General features: G+C 27.9%; 1 protein-coding gene across 1 annotated transcript; it reads right to left on the bottom strand.

Moving 5' to 3' along the window:
• Positions 1-5,901: 5,901 nt before the first annotated feature.
• Positions 5,902-6,651, bottom strand: LOC107841407. Its single transcript, XM_016685339.1, has one exon. It carries the CDS (start codon positions 6,649-6,651, stop codon positions 5,902-5,904), a length of 750 nt encoding a protein of 249 aa, XP_016540825.1.
• Positions 6,652-25,259: the final 18,608 nt, after the last annotated feature.

Raw genomic sequence — 25,259 nt, 5'->3', positions numbered from 1 at the left:
TTTAAGCGGGGTAGGGATAGGCCGAAGAAGTACTGGGGTGAGGTGATTAGGCGGGACATGGAACAGTTACAGCTCACCGAGGACATGACCCTAGATAAGAAGGTCTGGAGGACGCGAATTTCGGCAGAGGATTAGGGCCAGTTTGGGTCGCTAGTGTAGGGAAGTACTTGGTGGGGGTTTTATTCCTGTTATGATTCCTTGTTCTGTGTTCCATGTTTTATTATGAATCTGTGTGCTTTCCTCTGCTTTCCTCTGTTTTATATTACTTATGGGTGCCGTGTTTATGTTATGTAATCTGCTTCTATGCTTTACTATGTGTTTGTGTGGTATCTCGTGCCTTGAGCCGGGGGTCTATCGGAAACATCCTTTCTACTTCACCAGAGGTAGAGGTATGGTCTGCGTACATCTTACCCCCCCCCCCCAGACCCCACTAGGTGGGAATACACTGGGTTTGTTGTTGTTGTTGTTGTTGTTGATTCATATAGTCTCATCCGTAGCCAAACCAGTGTGATGCCCAAATGTTTCTGTTTTGCCTATGATTTAACCTAACGAGTTGTAATGTTTAAGTACGAATCGTATGGTACGACTTGTAGCTAGACCAGTATGGGTGCCCATGGGTACTATCCAGACTACGACTTGTGTTGACGAGTCGTAACAAGTCTATACGAGTCTTAGGGTGACCCATAGTCACTGGCGAATAATTTTCAGCTTTTAATTGAGGCACTTTGGACATTTCCCTCCTTTCTCACTTAAGGCCCACAACCATAAAACACCCTTAGGATGTTATTTTAAACACTTAAGCAATCAAAATACTCTCTCAAATTCTCTCAAAACCCTAAGGTAAGAACAAGCTAAGGTTTCTCAAATTTGGTTATCTTGGGGCTCAAGGGTTGATTTCTCTCCATAAATCTTGATATTTCAAGCATGTCACTCTTCCCCAAATCTCATTTTATGAAAAATGTGTTTTAATGGTTTACTTGTGTGGATTTGAATGGGGATTTTGATATGAGTTAAGGGCTTTAGCATGATTGATTCTTAAACTGATTTCCCATGATTTATTATGCATTTAATATGTTTTACAAATGGTTTTGAACTTGTGGAGTGCATGGGTATGGTAATAACCTAAGGGGTCGTGGTTTCCCCAAATTTGATGATTTTGACTTGACATATGGTTTGAAAATTGTGTTCCCTCAACCCATTTGTGGAATTGATGTTGGATTATGGTTTTGTCACATGGTTCGACTTGCTCAATTATACTTTTACATGGAATAAAGGCAAATAAAACATGCATTGACTTTAGAAGGGACCTTTATGGTCATGGATTAATTTGAATTGGAACCTTTAAAGTTCCATTGGCTAATGGTTTAGATTCTCAGTGCTAAATGTGTTGAAGTTCTAATAGCTAATGGGTTAGAGACCTAGTTGGCTAAGTATGAGCATATAAGTATATGTTTTGGGAGTAGTATTTAGCATCAAGAGGGGAATGTAGGTTTAGCTCATTCGATTCATCAGAAACTATGTGCCATCGTAGGTTGAAAAGATCTCACCAGAGAATGTCTCCTTGCCCATGATGGGCTACGTTTAGTGATAACTCTAAGTAAAGGTTTTATTCTGATGGCAAGGGTAGAGCAGCTCTGCTCAATGTGGGTAAGCCATTGGACTCCATGATAGTTCACATGATTTATGTCGTTATAAGAATCTCCTACAAAGAAAATAGAAGTAAAGATTTAAGAAACTAAATCACAACCTTTATTCATATATTGTATTATGATTTATGCTTATGTTATTTCATCTTTCAGTTTTATTCATGATCAAGGTGAGTCCATCTACACTTCGCATGTATTTTTTTAAGCTTATGATATATACCTGTTTTTTACTTGTTGCATTCACCCCTACATACTCAGTACATTCTAGAAGCACTGACCACATACACGTCTATGAAATATAGGTACCAGTTGTAGTCCACACACCATAATCAGACAATTCCTAGCTCTAGCAGGTGATGAGTTCTCTTGATTCGAGTACTCGAGTCAAGTATAGTTTCAACATTGTATGTTTTATTTAGTTGTATTTATTAGGGATAGCTGGGGGTCATGTACCGACTACCTATAATCACTATTAGTACAGGCTTTATAGATAGTCAGTTAGAGTTTATGTAGTCAGTTTCAATTTTGGTTCTCTTTTGTATCAACCGGTGATGCAAATGTTTTTTTAATAGTATTGTATTGAACCACTTTAGCTAAAAACATCTCTTCCACTTCTTGTCTCGGTTTTTATGTAATTTATTCAGTTGTTCACGAATTATGTTAGTATCATGGGTTAGCTTAGGATCATTTATGGTTCTAAACACCCTGTGACGTTTAGGGGTAGTCCGAACCGTTACATCTCATTTGATAAGCTAGTCCATCCTTAGCGATTATATAATACACATTCTTCGCCATCATATTGATAAAGTCCTCCATAAAATTAAACCTCATCAACACATGCCTATTTCTTAACAACCCAATTTTGCAATCTCTTTTGACACCACACTATCTAGGAATTAGACTGCGAAGCTCTTCTAAACCAGGCCACCCGTAGGAAAACTTACCTACTATAGCCAATTGTAAATCCTCCAATTGACCTCCTGTCAAAATTGAAAATGCTTCAGAAGATACAGAGGAATTTATGCAAGAAAACCCAAGAATGTTCTAGAGTACGGAGATAAAACTGCTCAGTTCATTCTTTATTTTGTTTCTCAAAAAATGTTCCACCAAAATAGTACAATAATTATCCTATTTATAGATGGGCCCTAAACAGTTGGGCCAATTACATACAAAGAATGAACATACATTTAACTACGTGGGCCTGGGCCGTGATCAATCGTAACACTCCCCTCAAGCTGGAGGGTGAGTGAACTCCCAGCTTGAATAACAGACGATGATAAGAATCACCAGTCAATGGCTTAGTGAGAATATCAGCTAATTGGGATTGAGTATGAATGTAGTGCAGAGAGATAAGTCCAGCAGCAAGCTTCTCACAGACAAAATGGCAATCCAGCTCAATGTGTTTAGTACGCTCGTGAAGAACGGGATTGCAAGCAATGCTCAAGGCAGCCTGATTATCACGAAAAAGAGGAACATGTGAATCAATAACAATGGAAAGGTCAGATAAAATGCGAACCAACCAAGTTAATTCAGCAACAGTCTTGCATATGGCTCGATATTCTGCTTCAGTGAAAGATAGAGAAATGGTAGGTTATTTTTTGGACTTCCAGCAGACTGGGCTACCACCCAAAGTAATCAAGAACCCAGAAACAAATCTTCGAGAAATAGAGCATGCTTCCCAATCAAAATCCGAATAAGCCTTGAGAGTGAAATCATCAGAACTGGAGAGGAGAATACCCTTGTTAGGATCATGAGACAAATACCGCAGAACATGCAAAGCAGCTTGCATGTGAGATAATCTCAGAGCATTTAGGAACTAACTCAAATACTGAATAGAGAAGGAGATGTCTGGCCTGGTGTGTTGTAAGAAATTCAACTTGCCAACAAACCTCCAAAAGTGGGAGGGATCAGAGAGCAATATCCCAAAATTAGGAAGAAGCTTGGAGTTGAGTTCCAAGGGAGTAATAACAGAAGAGCAATCAGAACAGTGAAACTCTGCAATTAATTCTTTGGTGTACTTATGTTGATTAATAAGAAAACCATGAGAAGTCTTGTTAACCTCAAGGACAATAAAATAATGAACATCCCCAAGGTCTTTAATCTTGAATTGAGCATCCAAGAAAGCTTTTAAAGAATTCATTTCCTCAATATCATCACCAGCCAATAAGATGTCATCTACATATACAACAAGCACAACAGTGGACATAGAGGATACCTTTGTAAAAAGAGAGTAGTCATTCAGACTAGGTAGGTAGCCTCTAGAAGTCAAAGCCAAGGACAGCTTAGCAAACCATTGTCTGGAGGCTTGCTTCAAGCCATAAAGTGATTTGCGGAGTCTACATGCCAAAGGAGGAGTAGAACCAAGAGTGAAGAACCAGTGAGACCCAATGGGATCTTCATATAAACCTCCTCAGATAAGTCACCATGCAAGAATGTGTTATTAACATCAAGCTGATAAATAGTCCAAGACTTTTTGGCAGCAATTGCTAGAAGACATTTGATGGTGGTAAATTTAACAACAGGAGAGAATGTCTTAGTAAAATCAATTCCAGCTTTCTAAGTGTCACCTCTGACAACAAGTCGTGCCTTGTACCTTTCAATGGTACCATCAGACCTGTGTTTAATTTTGTACACCCATTTGCATGGAATTGCTTTCTTGCCAGGTGGAAGTGGTACAATGTCCCATGTATGATTAAGATTTAGGGCTTGGAATTCTTTAGTCATGGCATCCCGCCAAACAGTGTGCAGGACTGCTTGATGATAATGAAAAGGTTTAGAAACAGAGGGAAGGGAGGAGGGAATGACAAAATTACACACAAAATCCTGCAAGTGTGCAGGAGGATGTGTGGGTCTGGAGGATCTCCTAAGTGGAGGTATAAAAGGAGGAGGGTTAAAACTAGGATTACTATGAGTAGTAGGGATAGAGTGATGGTCAGACAATATAGTAGGATGCAAAGAATCATGGGGAAACAGTGTAGAGGGTGAAGAGGTGGAAGGAAAAATGTGTTCAATAAAAGTAACATCCCTGGAGTAAAAAATGGAATGGTTATGTAAATGAAGAAGCTTGTATCCTTTCTTACAAAGAGCATATCCTAGGAAAATGTAAGGTATTACTCTTGAATGAAATTTGTCCCTATGAGGAATAGGGACAGTAGCATGAGCTAGACATCCAAAGGATCTAATGTGAGAGTATGAAGGGGGAACACCATGAAGGACTTCGTAAGGAGATTTGTTAGAAAGGATACTAGAGGAAAATCTATTCACCAAATAGGTGGAAGTGAGGATGCATTCACCCAAATATTTAGTGGGAAGCTTAGATTGAAAAAGAAGGGCCCTAGCAGTTTCTAGAAAATGCTTATGTTTCCTTTCAACCACTCCATTTTGTTGGAGAGTATGGGAACAAGTTGTTTGGTGAATAATGCCTAAAGAATAAAGGTATTCTGAGTGCGAGGTAGAAGATCCCAACTCAAAAGTACTATCAGTACGTATGGTTTGAACAGATGTATTAAAATGAGTAGAGTCCATGGATAGAAAGGTTTTGATAACAGAAAATACATTGCCTTTACATGCTAGTAAATGTGTCCAAGTAACTCTACTAAAATCATCCATAATGGTTAAGAAATATTTGAAACCATTATAGGTGGAAGTGTGATAGGGTCCCCAAATATCAATGTGAATAAGTTGAAAAGCTGAAGTGGTATGTGTAGAGCTAGGGGGTCATATGATTAGTTGCTCCGGAATCAAGTATCCATGAAATAGAAACCAGTTGTGAAGCATTACAAGCAAATGAACCATCAGTATTAAAAACAGAAGAATGTGCCAAACCTGTGAAGGCTTGTTGAGAAGAAGATGGTTGAGCTTGAGAAGATGGCTGAATTTGTTGAAACAAGCTCAACAAATGAGCATACTGTTCTGGAGAAAACGCATGAGAAGAACCAGCAGCAGTAGAAGGACTAACACTGGAAGAATCTGAAGATTGATCCAGTTGAACACAAGCAGCAGTTCTTTTGCCTTTAGAGAATTTGAAATCCGAGGGAAAACCATGAAGCTTGTAGCATTGGTCTATTGTATGTCCAGATTTCTTGCAATACTTGCAAGACACCATGGATTTCTTAAAATTGGAATCATAGTTGATTCTTTGAGAGAAGGTTCATGGATTATTTGGGAAAGATCTTGTAGGGTTGGAAAACTGTGGGATAGAATGAGAGACATGACCAGCTTCAGCACCAACAGGATAAGAGCGAGTTTGTCTAAATTAAGGAGGGGTAGAAGTAACATTAAATAAGGTGGAATCAGAAGAGAAACTTGTTATGTCAGATTTGATCTCTCTTTGTTTCTCATCCCTTATTAGCATAGAATAAGCTTGTCCAACAGATGGGATAGGGTTCATCATCAAGATGTTACTTCGTACAGTGGAATATACATCATTTAACCCAGAGAGAAATTGAATGAGTTGTTGGCCTTCAATCAGCTCATGTAAAGCTCCACAAACACAAGGTTTACCAAAAGAGTATGTACCTAACTCATCCCAAAGCCCCTTGAGTTTGGTAAAGTAACTAGCTATGTCAAGGGATACTTGGAAAATGGAATTTATGGCACGTTGAAGGCTATAATATTGAGATGCATTAACTACACCATATCTTTCCTCTAGATTTTCCCAAGCTTCTTTGGCAGTCTTATAGTAGAGAACAATTTTAGCTATGCCCTTAGACAGGGAATTCATTATCCAAGCTTTCAGCATATTATTGCATCGCTCCCAGTGTGGAAAGAGATGGGAGTTAGCATCAGGTTTGTCAAAACTCCCATTTATAAGTTGTAGTTTATTTTTAGCAGATAACGCAATCACCATCCCTTCCCTCCACTCTCCATAGCCGATACCAGCAAAAGGCACGGATACAAGGACTGTGCCCGGAGTGTCAGAGGGATGTAAGTACAAGGGATGAGAGTTGTCAATATTAGGGTTAGAATTCGTCGAAGTTGACGGAATAGCAGAATCAACAGCCATTAACACAGAAGATAAGTATCAATCGGTGAACTATTCGACAATTAAGCCAGAAGAATGAACTATTTCAGCACAAAACCAAGAGAAATAAGAGAGGAGTGAATATCACCGTAATGCTCCGCGATATCACCGTAATACACCGTGAATACTACCACTTAGCTGAAACGGATCCGTCACAACAAAACCCAACCGATTTCCGATGAACTGACAAATTTTGAGGAATTTCCACAAAAGGAAAATGAAAAAAATACACCGATAGAATCGTCGAGGAGCACTAGATCTACCAGCCTTGCTTTGATACCATGTCGAAAATGCTTCAAAAGATACAGAGGAATTTATGCAAGAAAACCCAAGAATGTTCTAGAGTATGGAGAGAAAACTGCTCAGTCCATTCTTTATTTTGTTTCTCAAAAAATGTTCCACCGAAACAGTACAATAATTATCCTATTTATAGATGGGCCCTAAACAGCAGGGCCAATTACATACAAAGAGTGAACTTTATACATTCAACTACGTGGGCCTGGGCCGTGATCAACCGTAACACCTCCTCCGTCCATGTAACTCGAGGAATTCCATTAATAAAAGTCACTTGTTTCATAGGGATAGGATCAACACATAATTCTCTCTTACTAGGAGCGAAATTACTCACTGTAGGCCTCACAAAGTCTGCAAATCATACTTTCTCTTTAACATTTTAATGATTACTAATCTCCGAAGACGTAACATTAGTACCATCTATAGCTTGGGTTACCTTCTATCTCTAAAGACGTAACATTAATACCTTCTATCTCTAAAGACGTAACATTAGTACCCTCTATAATTTTCAGATTAGTTTTCGGAGATGTTAGTTATTTTTTCTTTTAAAAGGAAATAAAGATTTGTATTATGTTATTATACAACTAGTATTAGTACCCACACGATGTGCGAATAATATTTAAGTAAAAGTAATCATTAAACAAAGATAGATTAAAAAAATAATTTAGATTTACTAATTTATCAAATATTAAAGCATAAAAAAATATTTCATTGACCAATAGATAAGCCAACATAAACTAAAGAAATGTAAGTCAACATCTCCAATAAATTATAGTTTCTTGAATAGTTCATAACAAATAATTCGTATAATAAATTACTTCAAAATGAAAAAAGAGTAGATAAAATCAATTTGAATTTGTTAAAAATATTTACCTATACAGGAGTATTGAAAGGAGACCAAGTATAAAGAAAAAATATTATCATTCTAGTTATACCATTTATAACATTCACATTTAAGTCAAAATAGGATCATAAAATACAAAATATAAAAAAGAGATAGAATTTATCTCTAAAAAGTTTAAAATTTTAAACGAATAAATCATAATAATCTCAAGCAAGATCTTGAAATTTTTATTTTTCATTCGCATCAAAAAAATTGATATATTTTTGTAAATTTTATTAATGGATTCATTATTTAGTGAGACTATATTACGCAAATTTGTATTTGGATAAAGAAATCACAAAGGTAAAACTTATTTTTGTCAAGAAAGAAAAACACTATGAATAATTAAAATCATTTTTAACAAATAATTTTCTTGTTTCAGAACTATATTGTTTGAATATATAGTGACCTTCTCATAGGTTTCTTCTTCTTGAAATCGCATTATTAATTAGTGACAACACTCCTTCAATATGCGAATCTTTTACTATACCAAAATGTAATATTGAATAACGATTAATAAAATAAAAAAAATCAATCATTTTTATATTATAATTATGCAAGACCTCAAATGATTTTCTTGAGAAGGAAGAATTACTACGAATAATTCAAATCAATTTCAACAAATGCTTTTCTTGTTTCAAATCTATGTTACATTGTGATTACATTGTTCAACTTTCTCATATGTATATTCTTCTACTGAACTTTCATTCTGAAATATTGATAATATTTCATCAATATTTGGGATTCTTATTATGTCGAAACCTTTATATTTAAAGCATGAAATTTATGAAAAATTTAAATTAATATTTAGCAAACTATTGACAATTCTTATTTCTACATATTCATAATGAAAAACTTGATGAATACCAACAAGGTTAATGATCAATAACAATACCAGACAGAGAGAGAAAAGGGGGGGGGGGGGGGGGGGGGGTGTGACAATATTTTTGTGTTATTGAATTAGTATATATAGCCATATAAGGTCAAATTTTCCATATAATAAAAATAGAATGTAAATTATAAATTAACTTTTTCAAATTAGTACACAAATTATAACTTAAATTATAAAACTTAAGATATTTATTTTTTAAAAATTTAACTTTTTCATATAAGCATCACTGAATTGATATAAATAATATTTTAAAACGTGATAAATGAATTAAATAATCCAAAAATGTTGTGGCATTATATTTTTGTCTCTATTTTTTAAAAAACATAAGAGATGCTAAAGCCATACAATTACTCCATTTAAATATGGAGATCTTATTGAAGACTAATACCCCACTAAAATAGATTAATGCATATTAATTTAAAATTTCAACAAAATAATCTCCTTTCTTTTATAGTCCAAATTTACCATTTAAAAATTATTTCATTTTAATTAGTAAGTTCATAGTAGATTGCACAAAATAAGCTAATTAATTATATGTATTTCCATTAAATAAATAATGTACGACATAATTTTAATACGACTACACAATCAACTAATTAACTTCAATTAATAAGAATCAATTTTATAATCATAATATATAACTCAAGTTCCTTAAATTTAATGTTGTAAATTCAAAATATATTTATGGCTAAAGTAGTAGTCAATGTTCAATTTTTTTTAATCAATATATGTATATCAATTATGTAACTTTTATTTTCTGTTAAAATAATTCTCAATATTAACTGATTTTTACATCAATTTAATCTAACTAATTTGATGAAAATAAAAATATTATTAATGTTATAAATATCTACTTACCATAAATCTGTCCCAAATTGATATCTTGATTATGTTTAATTAATGTACAATTACATAAAGGACTCAAAAATGAAAACAATTGATATTAGTTACCTTTATAATTTCATAAATTCAATCCCATAAATTTCTCATATTTTATAATTTGATTATATTAATTTGGTATTAGTTACCTTTATAATTTGGGGAAGAATTTTAAAAAGGTAACAATTAATATTTTTCTCAATTACTGATTTATTTCTCAAAAATTTCTTATAAAATTATAATTTGACTATAGTCAATTGATTATTTAATTATCTTTATAATTTTCTAATCACTCAAATAAGGTAACAATTATTTTCTTTCCTAAATACAGATTTTCTTATATTCATTCATTTATTGTTTTACAAAAATAAGTCAAATTTATTTGCGATTAAAGTTGATTTTTTTTAAAAAAAAATGTCAATTAAACTTTTTTCATATAAGTTGTTTGATTGCTTATTGATTATTAATTCACAAATTTTTCTTGTAATACTTTCTTGATTTACTCAGTTGTAATGAAATCATAATTTTTTAATATAATATCATTATTTATATTGTTTGCATATTTTGAGGGATGACATCTATATTTTTTTATTTATTTTTCATCCGATGTCTGGTGCCCTCATTGGAGCCCCAACTAATTCGGATCGCGCGTTGCAGTGCCCATTAAGGTAGCAGTGCTCCCAACAGAGTTTTCTCCATACCAGGGTCAAACCATCGACCTCTGGTTAAGGGTGGAGCAGCCCCATCCACTGCAGCACAACTCATAGCGGTGACATCTATATTATCATATTCCCCATTTGGTAATATTTGTTTCAAGATTGGCTATTAACTATTTTCTATTATACAAAAATGTAATTAGTGAAATTCATACAGAGATTGTTTAATTAGTTGGATTAGTCTCAATATAGTAGTAATATCTAATTTTAACTATCTTTCAATTAAGTTCGTATATTTGTTTTATTTGAATTAAAAACTTTACATCCTTCCATTAATACTAAAAGTTTCTCATCTCAATTAAAATATTTCTTTTCCAATTATATCTCTTGATTGTAATTGATTACCCTGTCATATTGAGTTACTTAATATGTCTTTTCATATATGTCAAGTAACTGCACAAGTAATATTACATACTTTTTTTAAACAAACAAAGGTTATGAAATAAATAAATAAATAAATAAATAATCGACAAAACATAAATTAAATAACTACTAATCTTAATATGAAATAATTGAACAATCATTTATTTTTACCACAATATGAAATGTGAGATAATATTAAATAAATAAATAATCAATATAAACATAGAATAATATGACATAATTAACTACTAATCTTAATATGAAATAATTGAACAATAGTAATGGTTTTCATCCGACAGAATTATTTTATTTTTTAACCACAATATGAAATAATATTAAATAAAATAGAATGAAATCATAATAGCTTCCACCCAATAGAAATAAATAGTAGTTATTTTTACCAAAATATGAAATAAGAAACAATATTAAATATTTAAATAATCAATAAAATAGCTTTTTGTTATAAAATAATATTTTTTTTGTTGTAAAAATTCAAGAGGATAGTTCTCAAGATGCCACTTGGCTTAAATTTAGGCTAGACTATACAACTTTATTATGTATATAGCTGTGTATATAAATATTTCACCAATACACACACATGTATTCACAACCTCATTTGAAATCAAATAGGGAAATTCACCTTTTCTCAAAATGACACTCAATAATTTGTAAATCTATTAGGTTTTTGTATCTTAATTTCTTCCAAAAACAAAGTAGTATCAATTAAGTTTAATGAATAATCATACCAGTAATAAAGATTTCAAAAATGTAAACAAAATTGGAGTAATGAAAATACAGGAAAGAGAATACAACTATTAATTGGAAGATTAAAAAAAATAGCAACACTAAATAAGAAAATAAAACCAGTTGGGTTCATAATCTAGAAATCATCAACTATTCAGAAATAAATTAAAAAACAAAAGACATATCCTCAAGCAATTAGTATCAATTTTTTTTCTACAAATTGCAGAAGAAACTATATTACAATAATTAAATCATTATAGAATATGATAGTGAGTATGTGAGTGAATAGTATTCAGGGAAAAAAAATTGAAAAGTTCAAAACTAATTCTCTAACGAACCGTATGTGTACACAACAATGGTCTTTTCTTTCTTATGTGGAAATAAACTAAGAGTTGAATAAAATCTCCTCCTTAGTCGAGAGAGTTCTTATTTCTCTACTTTCTTCTTCAGATAATCTCATAGATTGATATTGTGGAGTTAGAATTCACATATATATAGTATTTTACATAGATTTTTATATAGAAATGACTCTTAATTGCAATATTATTTTACCATATATGTTGTTTGCTAATCAATTAATAACTTTCATATAATTAATGTGATAATTAAAATATGAAATAACTTTTCCATATTAATATTTACTTAAAAATCTAAACAAAGTAAAAATAAATAAATTAATCAAATAATTTGGTCACGCAAAAGGCTGTGATTTAAATGTATAAGTTTGTTTACTTGTGAAAAAGAGTCCCGACATGGAAGAGAATTAATTGAGATTATAATTTGTAAGCAATTTTGAGCAATAAATTAGTAATAAATTGTTTAGGTAGAATTAGCAAAAATATTTCTAGCTAAAAAAGGAAATAATCGATATTGATTGAAATTTACTATAAATCATTTGCTTTTATATTTTTTTTAAAATTCATTAATATGGCAAAAAAGAGATTTTATGTCATGTAAATTATTTTTGTATGGTAATATTATACACAATATTGTAAATTTTTTATAAAATAACCTAACATGTTGAAAAAAGTCTATCTATAAAGGAAAATTAATACGAATTAATAATTTTATTAGCAATATATAATTCTTAACCTACAACTCAAGTATAAAGCGTTTAAATGTAAATATTATGCTTTAATTCTGATTAATATAGAATTGCTGAAAAGTAAATACTTAAAGTTTTTATTTTTGTGCACTACATCTCCTGTAATTTTTTATATTTAATTGATTAGATAATTATCTTGTCTTGAGCCGATGGTCTATCGAAAACAGCCTCTCTACCTCTTTAGAGGTAGTGGTATGGACTGCGTACACTCTACCCTCCCAAACCCCACGATGTGGGAATTTACTGGGTTTGTTGTTGTTGTTGATTACATAATTATCTCTCTTTCCGTAATTGTAGTTTTCATTCAATATTAGTCAAACTTAGTTCATTTATATATACCATAATATGAAAATTTTGAATAAATCTATAATATTAATGTTCCTTAACTCTTAATATTTTTCATCAAATATAAATAAAACTTAGTTATTTTTTATCACAATATAAAATAAATATGAATTAATTAACTAGTATTCTTAATATGAAATAATATTAAATCATAATTGTTTTCATCTAATAAAAATTAATGTTAATTGATTTTTACCACAATATGAAATAACATTAAACAAAATATTATTAAATCATAATAGTTTTCCTCTAATAGAAATGAATCTTAATTGTTTTTTTACCACAATATGAAATAATATTTAATAGTTAAATAATCAACAAAATAGCTTTTTGTTATGAAATAATAGTTTTTTGTTATAAGAATTTAAATAGTTAGTTCTCAAGATGACACTTGTCTTAACTAATAATAATTATGTTAAATATGCATTTTCTTTTATAATTGTATGATTTTTTTACAAAATTAGTTAGAATCAACTATGATCAGAATATATGATAAAAATATATTACTTTTCCATATAAAATTATTGCATCATGATTAGTTGTATTTCAATTTAGTAGCACTTACCATAGCCATATATGGTAATGATTGTCAGCGTAAAGGTTTGAATATATATATATATATATATATATATATGATTCACTTACCATAGCCATCTACTTTTCATCCATGGGAGTGAGGAAATTTACATTTCACTTACCATATCCATCTACCATTTGTATGATCTTCTTAAATCGCTTGATTGGTTGGAATTTATATTTGAAAATTGGAATACAAATTGTGGAATTAGGAGTATCGTTTGATTGCAATATATATTTGAAAATTGAAATACAGATTGTGGAATTAGGAGTATAGCTTGATTGGAATATATATTTGGAATACAAATTGCGAAATTACTTCTAATGATAGTGGAATTAGGAGTAATTGACGGATGATCTTCTTAAATCACTTGATTGATTGAAATATATATTTGGAAATTGGAATACAGATTATGGAATTACTCTTATAGCTTGATTGAAATATATATTTAGAATTCAAATTGTGGAATTACTCCTAATGATAGTGGAATTGGGAGTAATTGACAGAATTTTTATGTCGATTTTTTTTTAATTTTTACATATCTATGAAATAATCTAGATACTAATTAAATAGAAGTCAAACTTAATTATTTTTTTACCATAATGTGAAATATATAAATAATTATAATAGTGTTCATTAATAGGAGTCACTTCTAATTATTTTTTTTTTATCACAATATGAAATAATAGAATAAAAATAAACAAAAGTATTCATCAAACATTTTGCTTTATTATATATATAGAGTTGAAATATATAAATAATTATAATAGTGTCCATTCATAGGAGTCAATTATAATTATTTTTATCACAATATGAAAATATGAAATAATAGAATAAAAATAAATAATAGTGTTCATTCAATATTTTTTACAACAATCTATCTATCTATATATCTATATCTATAATATATTAAAAATGTGAAGACCCTTAGAAAAGTTATTTGAACTTTTTGCCCTTTGTTAAAACACCTCACAATAAACAAAATCATCTTTTCACTTTTTTTTTTCAATAATTGATATTAAATTATTACTCAAATATTTAGGATAAAAGAAAAAAAAATCAGAAATATCAGAAATAAAAATAGAAAATACAGAATATATGCAGATAGATTATATAGATTGCGAATTAGAAAGTGAAGATAGTATATAATACTATCTTCACTTTCTAATTCGTAATTTATATAATTTATCTGCATATTGTAGGGGGTGCGGATAACTTATATGGTAAAATAGATTTATTATAAGTAGAATGAATCTATTTTTATTTGTGCGTGGATATTTCTTAACTTCTTTAAATATTTTTATTTTGAGTTTATTTATGTTAGTTTTATCGATATTCATATCTTATGGGGTGATTATATGGTAATTGGTTAAATGCTTTACTATAGTATTCTTTATTTTTTGCCCTTAGTTTTTGTAATTCTTCTATATTATTTTGAAGGTATTCTAAATATTCTATATCTTTTGTTTCAAAATATCCAATTAGATTATCTTTCATAAGTTTTTCTAATAATATTATTTCTTCCATATTTTATCTCCAATATTTTAAATATTCATAGTCTATCATTTTATCCTGTAGTAATTGCAGAGTTACAAATTTTTGTATAATAATTTATCCTAATTGTACTGTAATGTATATCTAATTCTAGATTTTCAATCCTATTTATTATCTTGTGTTGTTCTTCTCGTAGCGAGTTTTTTAAATTATATAAACTATCACATGTACTTTTTCCTAATTTTTCTAGGGTTTATTCTATCCATATTAATTTTTCTTTTAGATTTTTCATTATTTTTCTAATTCGGTTTCTATAATTAATTTCTTCATTTAGATTATGTTGATTTTCTCTAGTTTTCCTAATATATTCTAACATTTCTTAATCTGAATAATATCCATCTGGGTAATTATTCAGGTATAACTGTTCTATCCAATTTATAGTTTTAATTTCATAATCTAATATTTTTTCTAATATTATTCTCTTAATATCTATAATTTCTATATCTCTAAGTATATATAAGATTAAGATTTTAAGATTATCTATCATTTAAAATTGGTTAAATAGTTTATTATAATATTTTTTAGTTGTTTGTTTTAATCTCATTAATTCTTCTATATTTTCACTAAGAAATTATATATATTTTATATCTATTTTCCAAAATTCTAAATATATATAATTTATCATAGTTAGTGTGTGGGTTTGGCATGTAAGTATTTATAAGAGTAGTTCGGTAGGTGTGATATATAATTAATTCTAGTCATAAAATATCTATCAAATATTTTTTTCAATATGATTTTTCTTATATCCACTATTTCTATATCCTTAAGTACATATTAAACGAGTATTTTAAATTTATCTACCATTTTGTCAGATAAATAATTATCCATTTTTCATAAAATTGCTATTTTCAAAATATTCTCTTCAATCATGCACATAACAAAATATGATCACTTTAGATTGCTATATACTAGATTATTCTTAAATAACATATTATTCGGTCACTATTAGCATGGTAATCTAGATACTTTTCCCTTAAACAACGCCTCTACTTTGGTTACTCCCCTGTCACGGCTTTCTTGCCTCATCGGTTTCACCTTTAGGATGGCATAGTTCTTAGGAATTTTTCTCCTTTTGCGCTTTGCTAATAAACTTCTTAACATGCTATGTTTCGAATAATTCTACTATAAAGTAATTAACATGAACTTATTTTATCATATTATGATTGTTAGGAATTTATGAATTTAGCTATTCATAATAGTAAATGAATATACCTGTTTTGGTAGCTTTGATAATTCTGAGCTTTGTTCTTCCATAGATTTTTCCATTAAAATATACCTGTTTTTTAATAAGCAAAATTTTTGTTGTGGACAAGAGATTTTGTGCTTCAATGTATGAAGGTTTGCCTTCATCTAAGCAAGTGCTGGTTTATTTATATTCTTATAAATAAAAATGCGTACACTGTTTTTCTTTACATCTGTCAGCTACTTTACAAAAGTAAGAAAAATGTTTCTGCAAAGTCCTAATGTCTAATCTAATAATGACACTACTTGCCAAAAAATCTAATAATGGCACTACTTGCCAAAAATCTAATAATGGCACTGCTTGCCAAAGAAGACTAAGAAAAGTCAAAAAGCCTAAGGCTAGTTACATGATATTTACGTAAAGCTATCTAGCTATTTTAAATCTTCCATATTTCTTTTTCTCCTTGAATTACTTTCTTTGTCTTCTTTCTTTATCCGCAGCTATCTTCTTTTGTATCTCCATTATTGTTTCATATCTTGCATCTTCCAGCTGTCGTTTCTATCTTCTTCTATTCTAGTTGAATTTCTGGGACAATATTATCTTATACATTACATTTTGAACATTGATGGTCTGGATATTTATGTCCAATTAACTTGCAATATCTGGTTAGTAATTCTTCCAAAATAAATTTTTCTTTAATGGCTCTGGCGATAGTTTTTTTCTCTGGATTGAGTAAAATCAAGATTCATTACCTAACGTCTTCCATATCTGCTTCTCGTAGTTCCTTTGAATTTGAGTATACTATTACATTACCTCTTGAATAATAACTCCATATAGGATTTCTGTTCTGATAAGTGTTTGCTAACTCTTGAAGAATTGTGGATAGTCCGATAATTCTCTTATTTGCATAAAAATTTGGTATCTCAATTCTAAGTATTTCTGATTGTGGAATAATATCTTCTGGTATAATCATATCTCGGGTCATTCCTATTTTTACAACTTGTATAGGTGATTTAACTTCATCATACAATATCTCTGCTGGTGCCGTGTAAAATTCTATAAAAAAAATAGGTTATTTTTGGTTATTCTTTTAAAAATATTAAATAAATCATATATTTCTGGTATATTGGATATTTTATTTCCGTCTTGGGTATATATGGTACAAAGTAGTCCATATTCATGACAGGTTTTAACTAGACTTGTTTGGTTTTGGGTAAAGCAATTAGCTTATTGTATCCGGTTAGCTTCTGGGTTATATAATTCGCATGTGGTTCTTGGATGTTTATAGCTCTGAGCTTGGTATTTAAGAAGGTTTGTATTTTGTAAATATTTTCTATGTATGTTTGGGCTGTATAGTTGTAGGTCTTTTTGTCTTGGTTTAAACTATCTCGGTATATGGTAATTTGTGGGGGTATGAACATAGGATCTTTTGGTGTCTTTGGAATAAATGGTTTATCAAATAGCCTGTTTAGGTTCATATTTGTGTTTTTCCTAACTCCTTTGCTTGTACCTACAGAAGTAGATTGATAAACGTTATGGGTTTTATGGAGTGTCCCAACGTCTCCTTCTAGCTCTGGAATTTTAATGTCTTCCGATCGACATAGCTCTGCATACTATTGAGTTAGTTGATTTGTAGATATGGACTTTAGTTTAACTTCATTAGTCTTTAGCTTTTCTATTTCATTACCCATACTGTCCACTTTCATTGAAAGTGTAGTTAGGGTGTTGAATATCTTTTCTAGAGTATCCTCTTCTATTATATCAGTCTGTGTAGCTTTGTCTTGATATGTAATCTGCAATAACATTTTTGTTAGTACTAATTACTTCAATTATAAATGTGAAATTTAATATATTCAAGACTAGTCTCTGAATCTCTTTTGTTGTAACTGAATTTTGTATTTTCTTTGTTAGCCACCAACGTACCTGTGTATTATCTGTTCGTACAATAAACTTGTTATATACAATATATGGCTCAAATACTAATAAACATTTATATAATGAGCATAATTCTTTTCTATTTATTTCCCATTTTATTTTTGTTTCATTAAACGTACCTGAGTAGTATCTACAATGGTGTTCTAATTTTTCTTCTTCGTATCTATATTTAAGTGCTCCTCCATTACTACATTCACTAGCATCTGCTTCTACTATATATATAAATTTTCTATTTTCATCTGGAAATTGTAATTTTGGTAATTCTTTACAAAGTATTTTTATTTTCTGAACTTGTTTTTTATCTTCTTCGTTATAATTATATTCTACATCCTTTTTTAATTTTTTCTGTAAGGGCTTTAGATTTTCTGCTAATTTTGGTATATATTCTCTTACTTGGTTTACTAATCCTAAAAATGATAGTAATTTCTTTTTTGTATCTAATTCTTCTTTTGAATTTATTATTTTTGTACTATATGTTGTTGCATTTTTACTCAACTTTTATCTATTTGTATTCCTAAAAATTCTATCTGATTTTTCATAATTTCAACTTTCTTTTCACTTAAACTTATTTCTGATTTTTCTATTATATCCGTAAATTGTTCTAATAATTTTAAATATTCTTCTTTGGTCTTTGTATATAATAGTATATCATATATATATACTATACAATTAGGCAATTGTTTAAAATAACTATCCATAAAATGTTGATATCTACCTGGTGCATTTTTATATCCAAGTGGTAGTACATTCCATTCATAAAATTCTTGTGGTACCGTAAATGTGGTCAATTCCTTAGATTCTTCTTCTAACTTTAAATGGTAAAATCCTGATTTACAATCAAATTTACTAAAGTAATTATATCCTTGTATTTGTCTTATTTTTAATATTTTATTTGGTATTGGGTAATTATATGTCATAGTTTTTGCATTTAAATTTCTATAATCAATAACCATTCTACTTTTTCCTTTTTTTTTCACTATGTTTATTTACTATAAATGCTGGACTATTATGTTTACTATTACTTTTTTGTATGTATTGTTTTTCTAATAATTCTTCTATGTGCATTTTAAATTCTTTTAAATCGTCAAAATTATATGTTAATGGTTTTTGAGTTATTATACTATTTTTATCTATTAATTCAATTTTTATAGTGGTTTTATGTTTTTCCATCCTTTTAATGGATCTTCACTATATAATTGTTCTAATTTTTTCTTAATTATTTATATCTTACTTATTGAAAATATAGTTATTTCCTTTTTATTTATTAAAAATACGACCAATTCTATTGTATCTTCAATATTTTTTATATTTTCTAATTTTTGTGTAATTTTTTCACTTCCTTCTATCCAATCAGTTTTCTTTCTTATTTTATTAGTAACTCTTTTTTCTCTTACTTTCTGTTTATATGGTGTTGTAAACCACCAATCTGTTTTAGTTATTATATGTGGGTATAATTTATCTAAAAACGACATTCTTAAAAGTACATCTTTTGATGTTAGCTCATAATTATAGATTTCTTCTATTGTTAATATTTTATCCCATATTTGTGTTTTTACATTCTTAGCTTTATAAGTAATTAAGCTTCCTTTGTTATTAAATCCTTTAATTATTATTGGTGTCTTTAATTTATCTCATTTACTTTTTGATAAATAATTATATCTACATAAATTAGTTTCTGCTCCTGTATCTATCATAGGCGTATAATATCTACTGTAATACTCTTCTACTACTATCTTCATTAATACATATATTTTCATATCACATTAAAGCTCTTCTTAAGAATAATTTCTCTCTATTATATGTTATAGATAATTATGTATGCTCTATATTATATGATTTTACTTGTTCTAGCCATTTTATTCCTAATATTATGTCTGTTTTTTGCATTTTTTGCTTTATTTCAAATCCTATTTTTATTTTTCTAACTCCTATTGTTATTTCTTTTTCTGCTATATTTCTAGTGTTTATTAAGCTTCTTGGTAGATCTGGGCATATATTATTGTCAGATTTTATTTCCTCATTTTTTATTAGATATCTTGCTATATTATTTTCTTCTTGTCCTGTATTTAAGAGTATTAAATATTCTTTTTCATTTATTGTTCCTGTTATGTAATATTGATTTAAATTAGATGTTGAACTTGTTTCATAACTTGTTCTTTTTGATGAACTTGATGATTCTGGTTTTTCATAAACTATTCTTTTTGTTGTGCTTATTCTATCATTTATTATTTCTAAATTTTCTTCTATATCTATGTCTCTATAACTATAATCATTATTATCAATTATTTTTACAAATTGTTCGAAAGGACTTTCTATTTGTATTTTGTTAATTTTATTTTTTTTCCATTATTTTATGTTTTGTTGTTAATACATATAGATTTTTACATCTTGCTGTAAATATTTTACTTCCTGAGGTTAGTTCTATTCCTGATATTTTCCAATATAATACTAATGATTTATCTATATTTTTATCTGTTATTGCTACTGAATAATTTGCACTTATTATAAATTTAAATTTTTGGTATATTAATTTTTTTATGGCAGTTATTATACTTTTTTCTGTAGGTTTTATAATTCTATCATCTGCTAGGTATAATTCTATTGGTGTATCTATTCCTTCTCTGAAACATGTTTTTATTAATATCTATGTACCTCCTAGGTGTACGTATTTTATTGGGTCTCTAATTTTTATGTCGTTTATTTCTTTATTAATTATACTTTTTGTTACTAGTGGTATACTAGCTTTACCTTTTGCATATTTATAGTCTATTACATGTTCTTTCTAGCTTACTACGTAGTATTCTTCTTTTCTTTTACTAAATATGTTTTTTATTGTTGGTATTTTAAATATTTTTTCTACACTTAAATCTAATTCTTTTCCTTTTATTTCATCAAATATGTGACTATCAAATATTATTTTTTGATCTGTTCCTACTTTACTTAAATATTCTTCCTTTGTTATTATTTTTATATTTTCTTCAATCATTTAATTCATCATCTATTTCATTATCTGTTTCATTATCTGAAATTTCATATATACTATCTTCACTTTCTAATTCGTAATCTATATAATCTATCTGCATATATTCTATATTTTCTACTTTTATTTCTGATATTTGTTTATTTTTTGGGTTTTTAGGTAATTTACAATCTCTAGCTAAATGTCCTAATTTTTCGCAATTATAACAAGTACATTCTTCTTTTTCCTATATGGTCTTTATGTTTATAATTTTTTACATAATATCTTTTTCTTGGTTTCTTATATTTATATTTTGATTTTTTTGTATTTCTTATATTTCTTATGTCTTTTTTCTTTTCTTATAATATCTTTATTCGCATCCAAATTGAGGTGCTATTTTATCTTTGCAACATGCTAAATTTCTTATTAATGTTTTTTTCATTTTTATTTCTTCTCTATATTTTTCACATAGGTTTCTATACCATTGTTGTAAAAATTTTATTCTTGCTTCTAAAGTATCTACTATTTTTGTTTCATCACAACTTTTTATTATTTTTGAACTAAATGGTTCAGGTAATTTATTAAATTATAATTTTCTTATTTCTTTACTTTCTTCTGTATTATATGTTCCTTTATAATAATATTCTTTAAATGCGCAAGTATACTCATCTATGTAACCCATATTAATATTGCTAGTTTTAACATTAAATTCCTATTTGTATCTTTCTCTTCATTTTGTTCTTCTTCTGTTGTTGTCATGCTGCTAAATTCGTATTTTATAGCTATTTCATATTTTTTTTAATCATTCTATAGGTGTTAATTTAGTTGTAGTTGTTGATGATGTTCCTTCTGTAGGTTTATCAGTTCTCAATATCTTCTTGCTATTTTCAGTTAAATTTGAAAACTATAATTTCACTGTTCCTATTAGTGTTCTTTCTATATATTCTGGTGCATTTGTTACATTTATATTATTATCTAATAATTGTTTTGTCATATATCTTATCCATAATTGAATTATTTTTTCTGTATCTATTACATAATCTAAGTCTAAAAAGTTATAATTTTTATTAACTATTTGTTTTGGTGTCCATTTGTCATATTTATCTTTTAGATTATAACTTTTAAATTTATTCTTATAATATGTAGGTTTTCTTATTTCTGATGTTCTCGGTATTATATTTTCATCTTCTTTTTTATCAAGAGTATTTATTTCGGTGTTTCTATTTTGTAAGTTTTCTTCATCAATTACTTCTTGTTTTTCATTGATTTTTAAATTTTTTGTATTTGTTAAAATTTCTGTATATGTTTCACTATCTTCCGAATCATAATTATCTGTTTCTTCAACATCTATTGTATTTATTTTTAATTCCCTGGTTTCTATTTCTTTATTGCTTATTTCTATTTTTTTTAAAATTGATTTATCTCATTTAATAATTTTAGTTCTTTATCTTTTTCTTCTTCTTTTTTTTTTTTTCATACAAATCTTTTAGCATTTGTAGTTCTCTTTCTAATTCAGCAATCCTACTATTTTTAGTTTCTTCTATTTTTTTTATTTCTTCTGTGGTTTGTTGTTTTATTTTTTCTATTTTCTTTTTTCTTTCTATTTCTTCATTTTCTTTTTCTATTCTTACCATAGCTGTCAATTTATCTTCTAATTTTAATTCTTTTTTTTCTAACATTAAATATAAATGTTCACCTATTTTCTTATACCTTCTTCCTAGATTAGAAAATACTATTTTTATTTTTAATCCTTCATAGTTTTCATATATTTTTTCATCTATTATAAATTCTTTTTTGTTCATTTTTTATTTAATTGTTAATAGATCATGTTGGTATGTATATTCTAGACTATCTATTGTCGATTCTAAATTTGATATTTCTTCTTTTTATGCATTTATTAAGTTTTTACTAACTCCGGCAATTATGTTATATTGTAGTCTTTCTACCCTTGTTTTTAATTCTTTACGTTTTTAGATATTATTTACTTTAATTATTTATATTTTGGTAATTTTTGTACTTTATTCATCTAAATAATATTTTGGAAAATATCTAAATTTAGTTTTATCAAATAAGTCAGTCATAATTAATAAATTAATCAAATAAATCCAAATATATATTACTTCCGCAACTTTAAACAACACAAGCTCTAATACCAAATTGTAGGGGGTGCGGATAACTTGTATGGTAAAATAGATCTATTACGAAAACAAAAATAAAGTTATAGATATTTAGGGTAAAAACTATTCATGGAAATAAAAATTCATGGAAACTATATAAATATTAGGGTAAAATATTCATGGAAAGGAAAAAAAAAATTAAGAATGAAAATTTAAGGTCAAGAAAAAATGCAAGAAAACATTAATTGTTACGAAAATTTTTAAGGAAAGATTTTTAGGAATTAAAATATATATATTTTTTTAAAATCTATGCATTGAAAGAAAAAAATTATATTTTGTTTAGATAAAAAATAATAATATTTAATACTTCTAAATTAATTAGAATTTTACTTTATATAAAAATAGAATGTCTATAATTCTATTTAAGTATTTATATTATCAATTTTTATTGGAAAAATATGTGTAATTCTTCTACTTCTATGTTTTCTTCTTATTCTTCTTATTTTTGTTTTGATTTTAATTGATGATTAATTAAAGTTTTCTCCTTGGATTTTTTAGGGTTTTCTAATCTTCTTCGTTATATGAATTCTCTTTTAGATTTTTGCTTATATGCAATTATTTTAGTTGTGAATAAATCATGAGATTGAGCATATCATTATGTTTATTAATAATGATTGTCTTTTTTTCTTTTTTGGTATAGGTTCGAATGATTATCACACATACAAAATAATGATAAAACAATTTTTTCAGAGGTAATTTTAATTTCTATTATCAATTTAAATATCTTTCTCTAATAGATGATGTTTTGCAACTTGAAAATATGTTTTTTCTTTCAAAATAATAGTTCAAAATTGGGATTCCCAAACCTCCTGTCTGTTATCTATTTTTCAATTTTTATTTTATATATAAGCCAAAATTAGAGTCATCCAAAGGATTCATTTATTTTAAAGTTAATTAGCACTTTCTAATAATTATATATATATATATATATATATATATATATACACACACACACACACACAAACACAATTTTATGATTGATTCGAGACGTACGTGTAGAATACTTCCTAGCATTTAAAAATAAATATTTAATTACGACACTAATATTTAGGGCTTAAATATACTAAATCTTTATATTCATTATTTACAGAAAGTAAATATATATTTTTGATAAGTAATACCTTTTAAAATATAAATAGTAAATACATGTAAATATGACTACTCATAATTATCCCTTTTAAATATAGTTAATTTTAGTTATTTTTTTATTCTTGCATTAATTATAAACTTGATTACTCTTACTATTTTTTTTTTTATATATATTTTTTTCATAATGTTAACTTAACATTGTGTTTTCAACAATTTATGTCACATCTCAAATTTTGTAGGCATTATAGGCTAATATTTCATTCACAAAATCTATAAATATTTAAATACTTATTATTTAAATATATTATCTAATGTTATTTTTATAATTTTCTAAAGTCATCTATGCATTAGTACGTACAAACAAAGATATGAAAAGACATAGATCCTTCCAAGACATAAGGTGTAGCTATTTCTATTTATATAGAGAAATTAGAAAAAGAAATAATATAATAGCTAGAAAACATAACCTAGAAGAAAGTCTAAGAAGGTTATTAGAAGCAAACAGATTACATAAATCCTATAATACATCTAGACAAGTTTGTGAAGATTTAGTAAGTGCGTTAAATTGGGAAATACAAGGTTGTGAAAGAGATTTAGAAAATAATATTTCAGGAATAAAGTGGCTTAAGAAACGGATTAAGAGAAAATCTTATCAATTAGGATAATAAATGCCAATAAGATATATTGAGTGTATTAGAGAAATACAACGGCAATATTATAGAGAATTTGCTTATAAACATCAACTTGTAAAAATTCGGAAACAATTTGTAGAAAGATTAGAGTTGTTAAATAAAGAAATAAGAAACCTAGAAATAGATATTTTAAATTTTAAAGAAACAGACAAAATAATTACCATAACATCTAACTATTATAAAAAAGCATTAATTAACGAACA

The sequence above is a fragment of the Capsicum annuum genome, chromosome 1, assembly GCF_002878395.1.
Source record: "Capsicum annuum cultivar UCD-10X-F1 chromosome 1, UCD10Xv1.1, whole genome shotgun sequence".
NCBI lineage: Eukaryota > Viridiplantae > Streptophyta > Magnoliopsida > Solanales > Solanaceae > Capsicum > Capsicum annuum.
This window is presented reverse-complemented; position numbering and strand designations above follow the sequence as displayed.

Coding starts and splice junctions, on each gene's coding strand:
- LOC107841407 (XM_016685339.1), bottom strand. CDS start 6,651: ATGGCTGTTGATTCTGCTATTCCGTCAACTTCGACGAATTCTAACCCT.